This window comes from Lonchura striata, chromosome 3 (assembly GCF_046129695.1).
Source record: "Lonchura striata isolate bLonStr1 chromosome 3, bLonStr1.mat, whole genome shotgun sequence".
Classification (NCBI taxonomy): Eukaryota; Metazoa; Chordata; class Aves; order Passeriformes; family Estrildidae; genus Lonchura; species Lonchura striata.
Genome location: NC_134605.1, coordinates 90,488,463 through 90,510,291, shown reverse-complemented (window position 1 = coordinate 90,510,291; position 21,829 = coordinate 90,488,463). Strand labels below are relative to the sequence as shown.

Here is a 21,829-nt window from a genome sequence, read left to right as displayed (position 1 = left end):
GGTGCGTGCATGGACTTCCTAGTTCACCACTGTATCTCTGTTTGCCAAGTGTTTACTTGACCTAAATTCTTTTGAAAACCATAATTTGTGACAACTTAGCACAAGCTTTACAGAACTGGGTAGCTGATTAATAAGCACTGTGAACTGGACTCACAAGCTCTGACATTTTATCAACAATGCAAGCAGGTTTTTTAAAAGAAATTCTTTATTTTTAAATACTACTGATTTCTTAAACTGCATTTTTTTCTAACTGTAAGATTTAGCTATTGTATATATGTCCTAGATTGTTAGTTCACCTTTCAGTCCTCAGCATAACATCTCTCCAGAAAGGGATTTCATTCTGAAGACAATTGTGATTCTTACTGAGTAGCTACATCATATCAGGTAACTCACTGGATTCAGATGCCTGCTTTTAATGCCAGTTGTTACTGTGACATGATTAAAGGCAGAAAAACATTTTGCCTGGTTCCGTGGCTTACTATAATTTTTCCTTTTGGTATTCCAAATAATTACTGTTATATTTTGTCTTTGGTCTAATTCCTTAAATAAACAACTTTCACAGTTCAGTTCCTCTTTCTCTAAGGAGAAGTATCAGAGATTTCTTCCTTTTTGCTGAAGATCGGTAACACTTTTATAACATGGTATTTTATAATTTAAATTTAAAAAAGAAATCTTCTGTGGTAAAATTCATTGAAGTACTGCTTTCCAATTAACGTGCATTTATATGAGCTAATATAGGAAATTAGTGAAGGGTAGACTTAACGTTAAACTTGCATTTCTGAATGCTAAATATGGAATTGTGTATGTGCAATTGTTGATAATACCTGATTTGACTATTGTAAGGGCTTGAATTCCCTTCCAGCTGAGAGGAAGAAAATAAGAAACCATATATAAAAACCACAAATTTAAAAAAGATTACGAGCCAGTCAAAATACTCTTAATTGCTGTAAAATTATTATTAGCCCTGGTACTAGTTGCTTCTTCCTTCTCTCTATAAAACATGTTCCAGGTACATCGGTGAGTCCATGAAATGGGCTCCTCAAGAATGCTCCTGATACGGGTTCTTGACGTGCCTAGTGGTGTTCCTTGTTACGACCTTTGCACTGGTGGGAACAACCAGCTCAGTTTCCCCACGACAGAAGTGACCTGACACTTGCAATGCTGAAATCCCACAGGAAGCTGAGGGTTTCTCTTCATTCGGCCAATAGAGATCTTGGAATGACGGATGGTGAGGCTTAATGCCTACCCAAATCATGAGGCTGGGCTGATTGGCAGGGTGACCTATCTTGTGCTTGTTTCTGCCTTTTTACTTCATGCCAAATTCAGCAGAATTCAGCAGAAACAACTGCTGGCCATAGGAAATCGAGCACCAAACTATATCCAGTCAAGGATTATTTAGTGTTGATATGAAAAAATAAAGAAAGACCTGAATGCATGTTTCTACTTGCTTTCTTTGTGGTGCTTAGAGAAGCAAAATTTGCTGTGCAAAGTTGTATGGAACCACGTGAAAACAGCAAACACCTAAAAAAATGGTAGGGACCCAGAATCTACCCCTCAGCTGCCACAGCCAGCCCAGCAAGTGGGAGGGGGAAAAAATTAAGGAAAAAGCCTCTGCCAGCTGTTAGACTGTCTTTTCCTTATTTGCATGGACACATCTATTTGTTCTTCTGGTCAAAGAAGATGAGGGTGTCAGCCCTTGAAAGTTGGTGTGAAATATGAAACTACTGGATACAATGCAACCACATACGACTGGCCACTCCTTACAAACCAAACCGAGGCAAGAAGGATTAAATCAAAGTAAGACCTCATGTGATTACAGCTCATTGTGTTCAAATAAAAGCTGACGTTAACACGAGTGATTTGTTTGGTGGTGGGGGTGGAGAGGATAGGAGATGCTACAACTTCTGCTCACAGTGATTGCTATTTATAACACTCTAAAAACACAGTGAACGTGTGAAATACGCTGCCGCAAGCGTGTGCCGCTTCAGCTTGATATTATGGCTATAATAATTCATTGTGGCTCTTAGCTGTGCCTTTGTACCAGTAATACATTATGTGATCCTCGATAAGTTATTCTAAGCATATGAAAACCTTGTAGATGTAGTGGTACCTGTGATGATTAAACCATAATTTGTAACTGTAGCTGTGTAATCAGTATGGGAACACTTTACAGTCACATCTACCTGCTGTTTTTACAGCCCTCCTCCAAACAATTTACATAGAAACGAAGAACAAATGAGACCAGAGTCATCAGCCAGCAAAACTGAGCAAAGAGAAGTATGTCAGTGCTAATTACCTCCAGCACCCTGCCGGGGCTGGCTCTCAGCAGCTCTGCAGGCTGTAATACAGTAGGTTCAGTAATATTCCTGTTTAATTTGCTCAGAGATGCTAGAGAATTAATCTTCCAGCAGAAATCTGGTGCTAGTTAAATAATTTTCCACTAAATCTAGTCCTCTTATCTATAGTACTTGGGTCTTTCTGTCTTCAAACTCTTGTTTTACCCTGGATTCTCCTTGCTATGTTGCCGTATCTCTTTATAGCAAGGCTTAGAAATCTGGGGGGAGGAAGAAGTCCTGAATGCAGAAAGAGACTTCAGGAACTTGGTCTGCTTTATTTTCATTTTATCTGTGTGAGGTTGTTTTGGTTTTCGGGGTTTTTTTGTGTTTTTTTTTTTTTGGTTTTTTTTTTTTTTTTTATAGTTAGTCATTGTACTTTTCCTAGTGTTAAGTGGATTTTGAACAATGACCTTTATGAATTACTTAAACTATGCTGATGCAAAACCTATTTCTATCCATTCTTTATGTTTTCTCTCTATCCCACAATGTGCATTACTATTAAATTCTGATTGTTCTGAGTATTACTGCTTTCTTTGTAGCAGCACTAACCTCCTCTGCACTCACTCAAGCCCATGGATATCTTTGCTCTAGGCCTTTTTATAAGAATCTCGACTTGATACTTGGTGTTCTTTGCTTGAATTGCCTTTTGACAAGCTAGAAAGCAATTCTGTCTGAGCTGTGCTGAGGAGGGAGAGCTACAGCATGACCTTGCTCTTGCTTCTTCCAAACCATAACTTCCAGGAACACTCCTGAGATCAGTCCAGCCTGTATTTCACATTTCATTGTCTGAGTTCTTAATAAGTCACAGAGACCTAATTTTTTGTTCAGGATCACAGAGGATGATGGTATCTAGTAAGAGAAATTGAGATTTTCAGCACTGAAGCTCTTGGATATATGCCCAGAACAGGCTGGTAGTGACTGAAGGATGGCTCTTACTTTGATGGACTTAAGACATTAATTTTTTTGGTCAGGACCAGTTTCCCAAGTTTTAACTGTGAAGTGACTGTGTGTATAACTGGTACCCCTGGTGTCATTCCCAACAGAGAGTTCTGGAAGCACTGAACTGTTTAGCAGGGTGATCTCTTGCACTCAACACAGCTCTACTGGCAATGCCATGCAGCAGAGTTTGCTCACCTCCTGCTGTGTATGTCCTGCAAATAACCAGCAGCAACCTTTGTTTATGAGCACCTTAACGCCATTTAACAGGGGCAACAATGACTGTCACAAACCCTGATGTGGGTTCCCTGATCACAGTGCGAATAGCAGCAAAATATGTGAACTGATCTCACAGTGAGAGCAGACTTAATCTGTTCCCCTCTGAATCAGAGGTGTTAGAGGTCTGACCTTGTCTGCACAAAGCTGAAGAAAGCAGTCAGCTGGGAAAGAAGCACAGAGCTGCTCCCCACACTCATTTACTCCTCCTGCAGAAGAGATAGTGGCTCTACTTCTCTTATCAAATGGCAGCTGGAACTAGGTAATCCTCCTGCAGGACTGTGAGACCAGCACACCTTAATTCCTTCTGCATGTGAACCACACCTTAGCTGGCTGTGGAAATGTGTAATGCAGCAGGACTACTTCTATCAGAGAGCGCAACACTGCACTGACCCGCGGGGGGCACAGTTGCCCCAAGTAATAAGGTTGTCAGGTATGTGTTATGAATCCTGGCAACTTGCTGGCCTCTTCTTTTGCACAACTTGAATGCCTGGCTATAGGTTCTAGTCACTGTATTGTATAGCAATTCTTTTTTCTTAGCCTTTTTTCAAGACCTCTCCCACCAAAACTTGTTCCAATATGAGATTTCTTCATTTAGGGAAGGTCTTTTATTGCTGCTATTTCCTAGTGCAGAAGAACTACACACACCAGTAACTTAGTACACTGACCAAAGCTGAACAAGTGTGCTTGCTTGGGATGTTGCTTTCTGCTGTGAGAATACCATTTCCTTAAGAATGGCACTGGTTTGCCTTTTGACTTCTTCAATGTCTATTTCCACACCATAGCTTCAGGCTATATCTTCACCTCTGCAGTGGGCCAGGGGCACTGGCACTGAATTAATTTCCTAAGCTTCCAAAGATTTTATCAAAGATTCTATGACAGTAGCTGTCCACCTTAGAGAAGGGAAAGATCTTTATCCTTGTATTGAGTGTCAGCTGGTGAAGGTAGATCTCATAAATAAGTTATTAAGCTATCTTGCCATCACTCTGTCCCCTGGAGTCCCTGAGACTCATGAGAAACGTGCAAATAGTTTGACTCATTCTTCATTAAAGTACACAGACTCACCCAATTGTCAGTCACCCTCCTGTTACTGCCCAGACTTGTCACAGTGAGGCCTAGTCATGAGACACATGACAGCATCTGCAGAAGTGACATCTCCTGTCAGATTTTATGTCCATGTCATGGAAGAAAGGTTTAAGCTGTTTACAAGCATCTGAGACAATCAGTTTAGTGCTGGGATCTGAAGTCCTCTTTGTCTGGAGGGGATGCTGGGTGTTTCTCCCAAATGGCACAAAGGATGGTGAGACAGAGAGCAGCATAAGATGCTTTCCACTGAGGCCACTGCTAGAGCTCTTGCCTGTTGTCAGAGTCAGCTGTGGGACAATGTGGATGCTTCCAGACAAGCAGAAGATGGATATGAGGTCCTTAGATGCCACTGACCAGTCTGTTCTTTACAGCTGGAGTCTAGGAGTCAGTGTGTTCATCCTTCTTTTCGGCAATTAAGGAAGTCACGTTGTTCTCCAGCTTCATATGCTTTGATTTATCCCATCCCCATGATGTAGTCCTTTGTAGTATTGCATGTCCTAGGTAAACTGAGGGTAGTAAGCAGTAGCCCTCCCTTGTTCATGTGCCCTGCTGAATGGTTCCTCTGTAGTATCACTTCTTCAGAGGGTTCCCCAGGAACAGAAGTCACTGAATTTAGGCAAAGCAATCTTGGCAACAAATCTCAGTTGGTCACAAAGGCTTGTGAACAGTTTGAGTCTTATATCTGCCTCAATATTTGTTCAGTTGATTTCTGCTGAGCCTCCATGTTCCTTGCATCTGGTTCAATACCTTCAGTGTTAAATCTTGGGTTGGAGCTGCCATGAGAAGATTGATTTTCTGAACCTAGCTCCTCTGCCTGGCATCAGGGAGGACCAGTTGCACCAGCCACTGCAAGAAGTTCATCTGAAATGCCTGACTGGCCCTGGCTGGGACCACTCGCTAATTGTGATGGAGATGGTGCTCCTCATCTCCACATCTGAAATCTGCTGGGCATCGCTGTCTTTGCCAAGCTCTTTTCCTGCATCGCTGACTTTGCCAAGCTCTGCCAACACACAACAGGTTGGTTTGATTTTGTCCTCTCGAAGTTATCTAACTCCTGCTGCAGGGCTGGGAAGGCTCGGGAGTGCTGGTGTGTGCCTGCTCTGTGTCCGACCACATGTGAATACATTTATGGATGCTCTTTTGTAATTACTGAATTTATTGATGGAAGGAAGAAACTATTGATTCTGACAGCTATTTAAAAAAGATATTTATAAGAAAAAGTTAACATTTTTAAGGTTTCTTGTTTTGTAGGTCTGCAAAGAGTAACAGCATGCAAGCACCTAAAATGTCCTTTTTAAAACCAAAAAACAGGCAGATCACTCTAATTCCCACAGAAATTTAACAAGTGCAGCTTGTAAGATTTATCAGCTGATTTAACAACCCAACAATAAATACATTGCAACTTTGTAAGATTAAGTATTGTTGGTACCATGCAGAGATTGAAGAACAGAGATGATTACAATAAACCCCACTCCCCTATTCCTGTATCTGCACCCAATAATAATTATGCAAGAAATAAGCAATATTTCAAGAACAACGCTGATGTTAATTGCCTGTTTTCAGAGGTATTTTGTGTTGCTGTGTAGATTACAAAATTGCTATTATGCAACCAGAAAGACGAGATCCTCTAAGACTGTTTTGCCATCGGAGCTCAGGAGCACATCGCCCCACTCACAGGGTTGTGGAGTGGGACTGCCGGAGCCCAGAGCCAGCGGACAGGGGCCGCTGTATTTGTCTTTGTTAACCCTTGTGACCTAACGATTGCCCTTTTCAAAATGGATTTAAAAAAACCAAAACCAACATATTTCAGAAAGCCTTGAGGATATTATATATTTTTTCTTTTTTTTTTTTTTTTTTTTATGTTAGACCAATGCAATTTGAGAGAGAAAGCATTACTTATGGCCATGTACCTAGAGTGCGTTCTATACATTTTGTGTTACTTTCCAGACAGCGTTCTAACAATTGAAAAGAAACTGTGAGCAGGGTCTGCGCACGCTCCCGCTCGGTGTTCCCGGGCGCTTCAGGTATGGATCGGCATGTCCCAGAGTCGGTAAAACGAGCGTCCCAAAGCGCTCCGCGGCACTCCCAGCGATTGCGGACAGCGCCGGTGCGGGGCGCGGGCAGAGCCCGCCCGGGGCGGCTGCTGCGGGAGCCGCGCCTGCCGGGCTCCCCGGCGGAGGGGTGCGAAGCGAGCCCCGCTGCCCGGGCAGCACGGTGAGCTTCCAGCCGGGGAAGCTCCGTGCTGGCGCCGCTTTTTTTCTCCCTTGGCAGAAAGTTGTGCAGGAGCCTGCCCCCGGCTGCCCGGGGCGAGGCGGCGCCGGGGCGGGAGGGGTGCGAGCGGCGGGCCGGGTCCGGGCCCGGGGCGGGGCAGGGCGGCAGGGCCCGGCCCCGCTGATGTCAGCCGGGACGGGGGAGGAGAGGAGGGGGAGCGGGAGCGGCCGCCCGTGTTCCGGGTCAGGCGCGGGAATGCGCGGCGGTGGCCGGCAGCGCTGCGCTCGGCGCCCCGCGATGCCCCTGCGGGGAGGGCAGCGGCCCGCCGAGAGGCACTAGGGGGACGCCCCCGGTTCCGCCCCGCTCCGGCTCCCGCCCATTGTTCTCCCGGGGCCGCCGCGCTCGCCCGGGGCCGCTTCCCGCCGGTGGCGGCGGCGCGCTGGATGCGGCTGGCGGCCGCTGGCTCGCCGGGACCCGCGCTGCGCGGCGGCGGAGCGGGCAGCGGCTCCCGCGGCCCGCGGCGAGGAGCGGGCGGCGGTGAGCGGCGGCGCCCGCCCCGCGGCCCCCGGCGGCGGGGCGATGTTCCACTGCATCCCCCTGTGGCGGTGCAACCGCCATGTGGAGTCCATCGACAAGCGGCACTGCTCGCTGGCCGCCGTGCCCGAGGAGATCTACCGCTACAGCCGCAGCCTGGAGGAGCTCCTGCTGGACGCCAACCAGCTCCGCGAGCTGCCCAAGGTGAGCGGGAGTGGCAGCGGGGGGGGCAGGTGAGCTGCCCCGGCAGGTGCCCGCCGAGCTCCCGGTCCGCGCCCGCACCGAGGCGGCGGCGAGGGGCTCCTGGGGCCGTGGGTCTGTGGTAGCAGCCCTTGGAGTTAAAGGAAGAGCCAGAGTTTCAGGTTAGCGTTTCCCCGGAGTTGGATGGGAAATGGCTTTCTCGAGCAAAACCTGGAGATCGGCGTCTTACGGCAGGACAGGTCCTGTTGGAGGGCAGGGGGGTTGGTGCCGCAAGTCGCAGGACATGAGTGTATATTGTGATTAACACGCACGTCATCGGAATTACGAGACCTTGGAGGGTATTCGGCCCTCCCCTTTTTTCCCCTTTCGGTAGATACTATCTGCTCCGTACATGGGAAAACCAAAACCCTCCAGCAGATAACCGCGTTCCCGTTTCTGCCTTCTACTCCTGGAAACTTTGTTGTGCAAAACACGAGAGTCTAAGTCCCGCGCAGTTGTCAATGTTTTACTTCTCACTAGAAGCTTGTACTCAGACTTTTATGCATACTATATTTTTGGTATTCTTGTCAAAGGTGAATTCACTTTAAATTCAACGTGGTTTTGAGACTTTGAAGTGGCACCTACCAATGTGCTTCTCCAGGTGGCACTTGCAGATTTTGCCAGAGGAACTCCATCAGAGTGATTGCAGCGAAAGCACTGCGGCTCCACAGATGCAGAGGGAGTGGGAGGCACGCTCGACTTCTGAATTGAGGACCCACGGGCTTTTTTCCCCGTGTTTATTCTTTAAACTTTGGACAATTCAGAAGCCGTTGTGAGTTGTGATTGGTAGAGTTTGACACGGGAAGTGTTACTGGAAGCTACATCTTAAAGCTATGTGGACACTTACTAACTTGGAGTCCAAGAAACTGAACTCACTAGCCAGAAAATTTTTCAAAAGCACCTTTGTTTGTACCTGAATGAAAGTTTCTCTGTTCATACCCAGACTTAAACAGCCTTAGCTTTTCCTTTTTGAAATTCAGTGCACTCACATACACTCTTTTTTTCAGCCCTACATGGTAAGAGTAATTGTGGTGGCTAGGTTTTCCTTCAGACAGTAGTAAAAATATTCAGTTGAACCGATGTGTTAAATTTGGCTTTTTCTTTTGAAAAACCTAGGCACAAGGTTGCATCTTGTTATGACTGAACTCTTTATCCTTCTGAAGTAGAGCAAAACTGGTTTGCATAGCTTGTGTGTGGATGCTATTTTTACTTCCAGCTGTTTTTGCTGGCTTTGTGCACAGACCAAACTCAGGAGTCCCTTTGTACTAGACCTTTGTTTTTAGTGTTGGCTTTCAGGCTTGTACACATCACATTACAGGGGTATTTAATGTGTGTGTGACTAAAATCCCATTGACACCCATGGCTCTCTGATTTTTTAAAAAAAGAATAAATTCACCACCAACTGGTTGCTGTGTACAAATGTAAAAGATGATGTCTGTTCATGGTGTTATATGGTATTAATTTCTGTAAATAGAGTGCAACCGTTTATTGGTTCTCTTCTATTCCTTGAACCATAATATATGAAATAGCTTTTTGCCATGTGTTGCTTAAAAAGACCATTTTTTCCCCAATAGTTACATGTGGTTTTGCATTGCATCCCATGCCTGTAAGAAATAGCTGAGGGGGTTAAAAAGGTCCATAAACCAACCTAAGCTCCTTGGCATTGTGGTGGAATCAAGCAGAAAATGAAGTTAGAAAAAAGGTTATTTTTGTAGTTTTTTTTCTTTTTTTTTTTTTTTTAATGTGCATGGATCATGTTACAGGAGTGCCTAAATATACTGTAGGAATATGTTTGTGGGTTTTTAGCTGGACTAGGAGGAATCTGATGAAATACAACCACAGAAATATACTTGTATCTCTCCTAAGTACTTTGTGCCTTGTCAGCAATGCAGGGAGGCATTTTTATTGGGGCTTCCTGCACAAACCTATGAACTTTTCTTGTCAGTTCCTTATTATTGATTTGTAATAAATGGAATATAGTGCCATCGCTCATATAACTGTCGACTCTGCAGGATTCTTAGGTACAAAAATAGAGCTGCAGTTCTGAATGGGAAACTAATTTATTGAAGGTGAAACTGATGGGAAGAGCCCTGTTCAACTTTTCTACCAGCAGATAGATAGTTCTTAAAGTTCTCCTCTAGAAATCTGGTTGAGGAGAATAATGGAAGATCTCTTAGTGGAAAGTAGCTACAGCATATATTGCTCATTCCTGTTATATTTAAAGGGTAGTGTCAATGCGAAGTACACATACAAAATTGGTAATCAGTGCAAAAAGCTGGGGTAGACCATACCTCTGGTAGAGAAAACATGGGGGAAATCATCAGAGTGTGTAATTAACAAACTGTTAGGTCAGCATAGATAAAAGTGGTTGTTACATCCTTAATTTAGTGTAATTCATTATATTAGTCTGAGCTCCATTAAGTTTCTTCTCTACATACATAAAGGCAGTAATACAAAATCAAGCTAGATTGGGCTGAGTTGAGGCCAAAACAAGTCAGGAGAATTGTATGATTCTCAGTGGCTGGTTAGTTAGGTGTTTTTCAGTGCTTGATGAAGTCCTGAAGTTCACAGTGATCTGTGCCAATTCCCGGTGAATCACCTGTGGGCTGTGCCTATGCCATAAAATAATCCTTCAGCACTGATAAGGTGTTTGTGTTGCTGAAATGGTTGTGATGCCCCTTAGGAAATTGCTGCTGTAAAGCCTCACCTTGGCACAGTGAAGAAGAATTGCCCTTTAAACTTGCAGCAGAAGTTGCCATGGATGGAGGAGGAAACCCTGACTCTGCTGCTCAGCTCTTCATTGTGCACACAGGTAGTTCGGATTCGTGTTCCCACTGTGGGCAGCTGTGGTCTGAAAGGTATTTTACATTACAGGTCTTGTAATGCTTCTCTGAAATTGAGTAGATACTGGTGAGTTCTTTTACCAACTTTGCCATGGCTACAAGTCAGACAGTGATGATGGCTTTATTTCTAGATATCCACTTTTCATCCACTTGTGTGTAGGAATCCCCTGGCCCCGCTCTGAGCACGATTGGGGGAATCCTACATGGGCTGAGATGAAAGATGAAAAACGCTCTTCTCTTCATCCCTTCAAGTGTAAAGCTTTCTGAGGGAGATAAATATCAGCAGGTGGCATGATGAAATATGTGGACCTGCTGCATTTCTCTCAAGCTGATGAGGCAATTTGTGTTGGATGCACACGCTTCCCCCCCCCCCCCCCCCCCCCCGGTTCTCTCTGCCCCCATTCTATCAAGTAGCAATAAAAGGTGTTCTTTGGTTGGTTTGATCCAATGCACCAGTTAGAGAATACATACTAATCCATCCTAAAATCTCCATTTTGAGATACAGAACTAGTCCTTGGCTTTGTTTAATTTGCAGTCTTTTGTAGCATACTTGAAACCTCTCTTATTCTAGAATAAGCTAGTAGAATGTGGCATATGTTAGGGTGTTAATGTTAAACAGATGAAACACACATAAAAATCCTTTCAAAATATGGAAGGCAACTTAGAGAATTGTTGTAGTGTCTTGAAGGAAAATGACTAGCAGGACTCAGCACTGTTGCTGAATTGTCTGTTATAAGAGTCATGTGAAATATCCTTGGGAGAAACAAAGAATACACTTGAATCATGTTGAGGGAATTACTTCGCTAGTTTTATTTTTGTATGCTGACCAAAATGCATGGTAGACTTCTTCACCTTTTTCTAAGGGGAGAGGGTGGGAAGGGTTAATCTGGAAAACACCTGAAAGGAAATGTCTGAGAAGCAGAGAGAGATGGATGTCATTGCCCCTGTTATTTCTACTCTTTCCCATGTTTGCTTCCTTGTGCATTAATATGTGGACCAGAAAAAGAACTGTTCTCTGGCCCCCTTTTCCTTGCAAATATCTTTTTTTCACCAAGTTGTATCTAACAGCATTTCAAGAATACAAGGTAATAATTTTTGTTTGTAGAGTAACTTAAAGGTTTTTTATATAATTTTGCTGCTGCACATTTGGTTTCTCATGTCCGTAAGTGAATCTTTGTCAAGGTTTCCTTAGCTGCTCTGCTGGATTCTTGGATCCCTTCTTCACTCCATTCCCCAGTTACACGATGCAGAACTTATGCTGATAGTGACCTTTTTCTGTCTTTACCACTGATGTCTCAGACTCCTCACCCTGCATGTTCATACTTTCCCATCCTCCCCCATCCTTCGTGTTCCAGGATCTTTCTTATTTCCTCCAACCTAAAGAGCTCTGTCTGCCGTCTGTTGTTGGTGCTTTGCTTCCTCACCTATCCCTTCTGTGGTGGGTTCTTGACTGCCCTTACAAACATATCTTTCCTTTGTACACTGCTCTTTCCCCTTCCTTTCTGCTGCTTCCCAGGTTCCCTCCTCTGCTCTTGCCCTTCTTGCAGGATAAGCCAGCCTGGTGGGATGTGCTGGAGGAGCAAGCTGTATACTATTAAGCTGCTGGTGGTTTTCCACAATAATGTTAAGTCTCTCTGAAGCCTTTCTCAGCAGATGTGGCTGTTTTCCCACAGAACACCAATTTCTAGCTGTCAGCATGCTTCTCGCCACTTCTGTTTCACAAGACAAATTAAAGAGCTGCACTCTTTGGTCTGAAAAGGATGGGCGATGTATAGGGTTGGTGGTAAAGTGTAGCTCTTAACTTACTTCAATAATTTCTTCTCCTGTGTTGGATCCCGTGTGCCTTCTGTTGATACTTTTGTATATCTGATTTTATTGGGGAAAAAAAAAAGTGGTTGCCAGTGTGCATAGAGCAACTTAAAAATCTAGTTTGTGTGGTTTTTTCCTAAACTCATTGTGTTTTTATTTTCCGTGGGAATGAAGACTTGAGGAATTTTTGAACTCAGGCTGTAATGTGCAGTATATAATTTGCTGCACGTCAAAAACTATTCTTCACTGAAGAGTAGGCTTTCTGGCAAATTGCTTTGATAGAAGAAAATAACATATTCTGCATGATGCATTTCAATAGCTTTTCTAATGAAAAGCATCAGATAAAAGTAAAAAGCTTTCAATTCTATAAATCAGTCTGTAGCTGATGAAATGGTGTTTTCTACTCCTGTACATTAGAATTTAAGGGCAAACACACCCTGTCAGCTTAATTTCTCTGTGATTCATATTTACTGTAGAAAACTGAATCCCTGTATATTTCTTTTTTCAAAGAAATAAAATAATCTAAGGAACCCTTGAATACAGTATTATATTTTGGCCTTTGTATTAAATCACAGCATTCTTTACATTGGTGGATGGTGGAAATAGCTTATAACTTGTGTTTTGCTGCTGTTTTGTCTTGCTGCTGCTCAGTTCTTTAACTCAAAGAATAAAGACCACTTTCCCATGATACTTCTAGCAGATGTTGTTTATGGAAAAACTTGGTGGAAAAAAAAAATAAAAATTGAAATTTTTTCTATGCACTTAGTTTAGCCTAAGAGTCTGAGGAAGTGTTTCTTTGTTTCCTTTGGGGAATGATTTTTATGTAGTGTTTGTAAACCAAATGTAGTGCAGCACTGAATCATTTCACTGAATCATTTCACATCTCTGAGCTTACTAATGATATCTCTCATCTGTAATTTTTCTTCTTGGTGTTATATACTAAAGTTAGAGTTACTAGGTAGATGTGAGACCCTTTTTCCAAGAGACCTGTTTAAATCCTGGCCCTCTTCATGTGCCCCAGTTTCTTTGTTAGAGATGCTGCTGTTCTGCTGCTGCTTGGCATTCAGCACCGTCGGTATCTTTGTTATGTGTGGTGTTGAAATCCAGGGTGCTGTTATCTTACCAAAGTCATGTGAAAGCTCCTTAAGAAACAGTCCCTCTGTTCTTCCCATTCCATACCTTTGTATCAGGAAAAAACCTGTTCTGGACTGAGTTTCAGTGTTCTATCATTGTTTCTATCATTATGCAACCATAAGCCTGAAAGACACTTGTTTGGTCAGTGGCCAGTAATCTGTGGAAAGACATGATTATCATATTGTACCTCTCTTTAAAGTCATGTTTATGGCTGCTTAAGTTGTACATCTATAGGAACTTTATTTCCTTTTATTGAATGCATAGATCTCCTTGGGTTTGGAAAGATGTGGTGGCATACCTCACATGGCTGGAGTGCTGCAGTGGATGAAGACAGGCTCTTTAAGGACAGGCCAGGAAGGCAGGGATGGGGAGTTGCCCTTCGGATGAGACAGCAAGCAGGGATTTGTGAAGTTTTTCTTTGGGATGGATGATGGGCCAGCTGAGAGCAGTTTGGGATTAGTAGATGACATTGTTTTGGGTGTCTGCTGTAGACTGCTTGATCAGGATGAAGTAGTAGAGCCCTTCTTCTGAAGTAGTCTCATGTTTGCAGGCTCAGGCCCTCACATGGGTCTTGAACGACATGACAGCTTATGGGATAACACATCAGGACATAAGCAATCCAGGAGTTTTCTGAAGTGCTTTGGTGGCTTCCTAACACAGGTGCTCAAAGATTTAATGGACAGAGGTGATCTGTTGGACCTCATACTTAAAAACAAGGAAAGGCAGGTTGAGATGTGAAGATCAGGGTTGCAAGTAGCTGTACTGACCTTGCCACCTTGGCTGTAGTGACCATGAGGTAGTGGAGTTCTGGGTTCTGAGAGGAAGGAACAGGACATAAACAGCATCTTGAGAAAACAAACTTTGGTATGTTTAGGATTCTCCTTGGAAGAGGCTGGTAAAAAAGATGTTTATGCTGCCATTCAGCAGGACAGGGAGATGCTGGAGAAATGGGCAGAGAGGAATCTCATGATGTTCAGTAAAGAGAAATACACCTCCACTGGAGAGAAATAACCCAATTCTCCAGTACAGGCTGAGGGCCAACCATTTGGAAAACAGTTTTCCAGTAAAAGGCCCTGGGTAACCTGGTGGACAAGTTGTCTGTCAGCCAGCAATGCTCCTTCATGACAGAGAGAGCCAACAGTATCCTGGGCTGTGTAACAGAAAACATTGCCAGCAGGTGATCCTTGTCCTCTGCCTAGCTTTGGGGAAACAGACCTGGAGTGCTTTGTCTAGTGCTGGGTATCCCAAAAGAAGAGACATGGACATACTGGACATACACTGTAGGGGCCATAAAGGCTGTTAAGGGCTTGGAGCATCTCTCAGGAGAGAAGGCTAAAGCAGCCAGAATAGAATACTTAAGCCTTGAGAAGAAAAAGGCTATGGTTGTATATAAATACATATTAATCAGCATGAAACCTTGCTTGGGGTGCCCCATGACCTTACAAGAGGCAGTGGGCAAAGGCTGAAACACAGGGAACTGTCTGAAATATGAAAATACTTTTTTACTGTGAGGATGGCCAAACACTGGCATGGGTTGTTCAGAGAGCTTGTGCAATCTCTGTTCATGAAGATGTTGTAAACCTGACTGAATGTGGCCTAGGTGACCTTCTCTAGGTGACCCATGCTTTGAGCAGGGGGTGCACTAGGTGATTTCTAGAGCCCCTTCCAACCTCACCTATTTTATGATTCTGTATAGGGCTTATCAAAGATTTTGGCCGTCTTTAACTTGGGTGTTTTTATTGATACAAATTGAATTTTCAAGGTTTATTCAGCCTCAGATGTTTCATTGATTTACTTACTACCTTGATAGTGTCATGGTGTTTTTGCACATCTTGCTGCAAATCCTTAAAGAAATACCACTGTATGATTTGAACAAGCATGTATTTACAGTTAGTGTCAGAGAGAGAACTGTGCCACTGGGTGAAGATGAAGCAGACTGCATACACACAGTAAAAGTAGTTTTATTGAAAGTTCAAGAATTTCTTCAGACAAATGCTACTTAAAATACTTGCTAAGAACATCAGTATCTTGAGAATATATTACCTTTTGTAACCTGTTGTGGCTATAGTCGATTAGTACTATCATGCAGTATATGCTTGAATTAGCAAAATCCATAATAGTTTGTAGAGAAGCAACATTGTATCCCTTTATTAGCATACCTCTAAACATAAAGTTGAAGGCTACAAAGTTTAAACTAGATAAGTATGTCTAGGTTTTCTCCTCCTAGTATAGCATAGGACTTGAAGAAATACTTTACCTTTTGACATCAAATATGAAAGACCACAGTCTGATGGAAGCAGAGGAAGAACTTAGTCTGCTGTTTCCCAAAGGAAAGTCATTATCGTCCCTGCAATTGTTCAGAAGATTTTTGAAGTTTGCTTGATTTGAAATATTTTTTAATGGCAGTTTTTTGTAGTAACAGCTCAGCTCTACTGATTTTTGACCTGAGTTGAAAATAATGAAATAGTTATGTTTCAATACCTTTAACTTTTTTTTAGTGTGTACTGTTGTAGTAAACTGGTAGCATTCCCTTCTCTTTGTGATGTACATAGGTGAGACAAGGTTTGTGGGCAGAGATTATATGTCTGTACTTCTAAAATACATTTTATGATTATAGATAGTTATTTTTCTAATTATATTAGTTGGTCTAGAAAAAAAAAGACATTGCCTCCTGCCAACAGTCTTGTATACTGGAAAAATGCATGCTAGAAATTCATTAGAGAGATTAATGTGGGCTTTGGTTGTTTTTTTTTCTTTTCCTCCAAATGGCAAATGCATTTAAGTACAATCAATCTGTATTTCATTGTAGTGGATGTTTTCTGGCTTCTCTTAAAGGCAGAGGTAATCCCTCTCACCACTGTGGTGTAACAAAAAGCTCTAGCATGGAGTGCTCTTTAACCTTTACTGCCTCTGCTTAATTGACATAAAAGAGAAAGTAAATCCTTGTCTGCCAGGAACAGTAGGAAACAGCCTGGTCAATGCATTGCTTGGCACCACAGCATTTTGATTCAGTGCTGCAATGTATTGGTTTTTCAGAGTGGATAGTCCCCTATTTGTCTTTTAAAAGGAATAGTAACAACTGAGAGTAGGACCTGCAATTGGCCCATCCTTGTCAGTGGTTCAGAAAATAGCAAATGCTTTGAAAATGAGGTGTCAGAAGCATAGCAGGTCAATGCTGAATCCTAGCTTCAGTGAGGCATTGGTATAATTTTTGCTCTGTTTTCTATAGGCCTTCCACCACAGCCCTTCTTGCCTGGCTGATCTTTCTTTTCGGCTTTCATTTCAAGTACCCATTGGAGTGAGAGACAGTGGTTGTAGCATCTGGTTTTGTTTAGGATATGTGCCCATGATGATGTTTCATTAATATTTTTATCTTGTTGTAAAATCTAATAATTTTGTTAATGTTTTGTATGGACTCCTGCTTAAATGTCCATCTCCATGATGTCTTTCATTAATATTCATGATGACAAAGTTGGTAGTAGAATGTTGCAGGACCAGAACAATAGCTTGAATATATTCTGCATACATGACTGGGTGTGTGAAACAATCTTTCATCGTGCCAAATACATATAATAGTTCTGGTTTTGCTCATGGCACATGTGAAGACAGAATTAGAGACCTCAGCTGCATGGAGTGGTTGTTCATTTGCCAGCCTGCCACAAGACAGGCAGGCAGAGGTCTGTGTGCTGCTGTCCATCACCAGCTGCTGCTGCATCTCTTCATGGCTCCAGAGGAAGTCCATCAGCTGCTTCTTTGATGCAGAGTCATCAATTGCATGACCCTGCTGTCCTGCACTGTGAGTTTGTCCCGCCCTCAGGCATTGTTTCAGTATCTCAGGAAGTATTTTATTTGAAAATTAAAGTGTGTTCTGCCCAAAGGATTACGTGGGATCCATATTTGTGAAACCCTGTTGCCTTTGCCAGATGTCCTCGCTCTCAGATGAAAGCAGACAGTGATTTGTGGGGTCCTGATGTTGCTAGCAGGCTTTGTGGGAGATGCCAAACTGATAATGCCCATGCTTGGCTTTACTGGAGTCGGCTGAGATCTCTTTTCACACTTCATGAATCCAGAGTAGGATTCAGCTTCCTCAGCATTTTATTGTGCAGCTAGTTTGGATGTGCTTCTGTGAGAAAGGTGTCCGTTTTCTGTGCTCTTGCTGGTTTTCTTCAGCGCTCCCACCCGTGCTACTGGCAGAAGCCTCTGGGTTGGATTTTAAGACAGATGTACAGGATCGCATCCTAGAAGGAGTTTTTGCTCACAAGTTACTTGGGGATTTTGACTGAGGATGATGTCTTGAGGCTGGAGTGGAGTGCAGAGTGCATTACAACTTGCTGAGAGCTCCAGACTGGGATGTCCACTGGCTGGCTGGAGTAGAAGTGATATTTGAAATCCCACCGGTTGGTGAGTATAGGGCACTGAGTGTCCTGTCTCCTTAGCAATCCTTAGCACTGAGTGACCAAAGGCCTTTCTAGTTTGTCAAAGACCTTTCTGTTGATGACTTTGACAGAAGTGGATTGGAGAGGAATGAGGAAAAGCTCGCCCTTCCCTCTTCGCCTGTGCCCTTCAGGCAGATGGGGGATGTGAATGTATGCTTGTGCCGGAGCCTGGTTATGAAACCCATTCCAAGGAAGCTGAATGCTTGAATTCAGTGGTGCTGCTTCACTATGGGATTTAATCCTTATTTTCCTTATGGTGTCCTGACCACCAAGCAGTGTGTTCACCTAAAATGAGTTGGGCTTCCTCTGCTCTCACTGAAGCCTTGCAACAGTGCAGACAAAATGGTAACTTCTAGGGGCCAAAAGCAAGGGGCTAGGGACCTTGTTGGGGAGCAGCTGTGTCGCAAGGTTGTTTCGTGGGTTTGATGCCTTATCTCTTGTTCACTGCTTTGCTTAGCAAAATTACCTCTTGTGTTTTCCTGAAGAAAGACCTCAGAAAAAGATCTTTCTGAAGCAGTATAAAAAGTGTGGGGAAGGATTTGCTGTAATTTCCCTTATCTGATGACCAAAGGAGGATACATAGCTGGTAATTGGAAATAAACAAATGAAATGGTGTCCCCATTGATTTTTGTTTACAATGTGAGAGAAGAAACTGGAGCCTAAAATAAGATTTGAAATAAGAATGCATTTAGAAGTTAAACTGTGTTTAAATTACTATGTACTACTTAATTCTAAAGCACAGATAGTCTTTAGTTGGTCATTTGTAAGTTTGGAAAACAGGTGAAATAAATATATTATTAAGCAACAGAAGTACTTAAGAAACAGAATCTAATAACATACTGTCTTTTAGCTTACTTAATTCATTTTCATATAACAACGTAATTGCCTGAAGAAGCTAGAAAGCTGAGGCAGCATGTGTATGTGGAAAATCCATATTGGCATCTGAGGGAAATCTGACATAAGAGCAAATGCTTACAAATTCTTAATCTTGTCTTAATCTTGAGCAACAGCTCAAGTGCCTGCAAAAAAAACCAAACCAAACCAGAAGCAAAAAACCACCAAACCCTCATCCTATTTGGTATGTATGTAACCATGGAACAAATTAATTTGCAATTTTCTTTCTCCTTTACATCTCATTCCAATTTCTACTGCTTATGCTAGCCCATTGTGAGAATTAGTAAAGGTTCTAATTTTTAATTCTCTTTGCTGCTAGTAGTAGCTTTTTTATAGAAATGTTTTGCTTAACACAGTAAACATTTAGCTATGCTACCTGTGCCAGATGAGTTTGGAGTGTGACATGTCTCTAGCACCGCAAAGGCTCTAGTAGCTCAGATGATGCTGAAATGTTGCTCCTCTGCTTAACAACATTAGCTGCAAATAGGTCTTTGTTTCCTCCTATGTGTTTTACTTCAATTGTTTATTGTTTTCATGTATTTCCATTTATGCTTTTTAATTCCCATCAGCTAAGGTGCTGAATTTTCAGGGCAAATTCTCAGGCATGAATATTTTTTGTTTTGGAAGAGAACCATTGAAAGAAACCTGGAGACATGTTTTCTTGGTCACTTGCACGGAAGACAATATCCTACTAGTTTGGCTCAAATATAAATTTTTTTTTTTTCCTAGAATTGAGTGCCAGTTGTAGCAGTATTCTTAAAAAAAAAGGCATAAAAAATGAGGGCTCTGGGATCACACTGTCTGTTTAAACCTTTCAGTGAGTCATGCACTTATCTGTTACTTTTTTTCCTTCTGTTGGCTGATGTCGACCCAATTTTGTCAGACTGAATTTTTTTTAAAATACATGTCTCAGTGAGAGAGTCTTGGTTAGTTTTCCAGTGAGTGAAGGGATCTTTCAAGATGTATATTCTTAGAAAATCCATAGAATAGAAACCTCTATAAATTCTTTGATAGAAGGAAAAGCTTCAGCTGAGGGTCAGGAACTGTTGCTAAATAGCAAGTTGTAGGCTACTTCAGTGCTCATGCTCATGGCATTATTTTTCTCATTGAGGCACTATTAATTAGGCTGACTAAACTAAACAGCATTACAAGTGTTGCCAAGATACTCATAGAGGCATTGGGTCTGCAATCAAAACCAGCTATTAGAGCGTGCTGGGTGGCTATACTGCTCTGGCCAACAGCCCCATTGCACTTTGAATCATGTTAGAGCTTATCAAATAGAGACAGAACTGTGTTAGATACATCAAATTAGGAACATGTTTCTTGGCATGTATTTTAAAAATCACAGGTATTTATACACATCTATACATATATATATATATATATATATATATATATATATATATATATACACACACATGTTTATGTTTGTTGAACTCTTATTGAGTAAGCTTTTAATTCTTGTTGTTCCCTGTTTTCCCTTCATTCCCTTTGTGGCTCTTTTGGAAGGTAAAACATGTATGGCCAAAAGGAGTTGATTGCCTCTCCAGCAGTGCTTCAGAGCACTAATGATGTGCCTTAGATAAAGGGAGAACAGTTACCAAAATGAGAGTAGGATGCATTAAACATGCAAGAGTGATTGAGTTCTGTAATTTAAAGGAAAAAAACCCAAGCCATTAGTTCAAAGAAATGCCATTCATGTAACTGCAGTTTGATTTTATCTAGGAAATGGTGTTATTCATTAAAAATTGTTATGCAGGAAGAAAATAAAGCTTCCAGTTAATTTTTCTTTTAAGTAGTAGTCAGCTGAAGAAACAGGAATGTCTTTAAATACTGTGTAATATTACTTGTTGCACTCGTGCTCTGCACATTTAATAAATACAAACTGCATTGACACGTGGTACTGTGAGTGCCTCAAACCTTCCTGAGGATATCCAACTCTTCGGAGGTTTTGGATGACTGCTCTGTCTTTTAACCATGTTCCTTCTGTCTTTGCTCACATGCCATTGAATATCTGTCAGGGACAACTGTTGCTCAGATAAGATTTGTAGGAGAACATCAATATTTATAACTGTCATATAATTTAGCAGCTATACACTGCTTTGAGGAACACATTTTGGCAAGTATTTATTTTTGAGTGTTAGGACAGATTGGGATCTCTCCTGTGGAGCGTACTCCTGTGATGTCTTTAAGTGCTTTTCTAAGCTTCTGATAGATTCTTGGTTTAGTAATTTTAATAAATATTTAGAGAAAGGCCTACATTTCTTTTAAAGTAAGAATGGTAATGATATGAAAATGCAGTTATGAATCTTTCGAGGACTATGAAGGATTAAAAAGTATTTGTGCCTGTTTTAATTGGAATATAAGTTTTTAGGGAGTTAAAAATATGGAATTATAGAGGATTTTACATTCCTCTTAAAATTTCAACTCTGTTAAAGAGCACTTTTAATATGGGGGAGGGTAGAGGAGTGTCATTCTGACTCAAAAATGCCTTTGAAATTCCACATTCAAATCTGGTGCATCTTTTACTGTCGAGTGTTTATAAACTTTTTAAAGCTCTATCTTTCTTATTCCCTAAAAGGAACCCATGTTTTTGAGGGAAAACACATTTGTTTCAGTTGTGGTTTATTTGTATGTGAAACAGTGTATACTGAAAGACTGATGCAAAACTGCAAAACTTCGCACTTAACTTGATTTATGATCTTGACCACAAGACACTAAAAATAAGATTGAAAGCCTACAAATAAGATTGTAATACAGATTGATGAAACTGCTTTTGCCTCGTGTCCTAGTAAGATGCCTTACTGCCCCTTTTTGTATCAAAATCATATCTGAGTGATGTTTAGAGCATATATTCCATCACCTAAATAAAGTAAAAACTCAAAGAGAGGTGCTAATTCCCTAGAAGGGATTGCAGGTGATGAAATGTAAGTGGGTATCCCAAATGTACAATATCCTCCAATTACCCTAAGGTAGCAAAACCATGGGGGGTGCAGGCAGGCACACATGCTGTGAGTGGGCGAGATGCACGCATTTGGCTGCTGGGTCAGACTCCCTATGTACTCCAGGAGCAGAAAACTCACTCAGAATTGGA

The 21,829-nt window shown here is 42.1% G+C and overlaps 1 protein-coding gene across 1 annotated transcript in view; it reads left to right on the top strand.

Moving 5' to 3' along the window:
* The first annotated feature begins 7,370 nt into the window (after positions 1-7,370).
* The window catches only part of LRRC1 (leucine rich repeat containing 1), a 69,982-nt gene continuing 55,523 nt past the window's right edge, over positions 7,371-21,829 (top strand). The window contains exon 1 of the mRNA XM_021551257.3: positions 7,371-7,583. Coding sequence (XP_021406932.1) covers positions 7,425-7,583 — 159 coding nt within the window. The 5' untranslated portion in view covers positions 7,371-7,424. The remainder of the gene's footprint in view (positions 7,584-21,829) is intronic.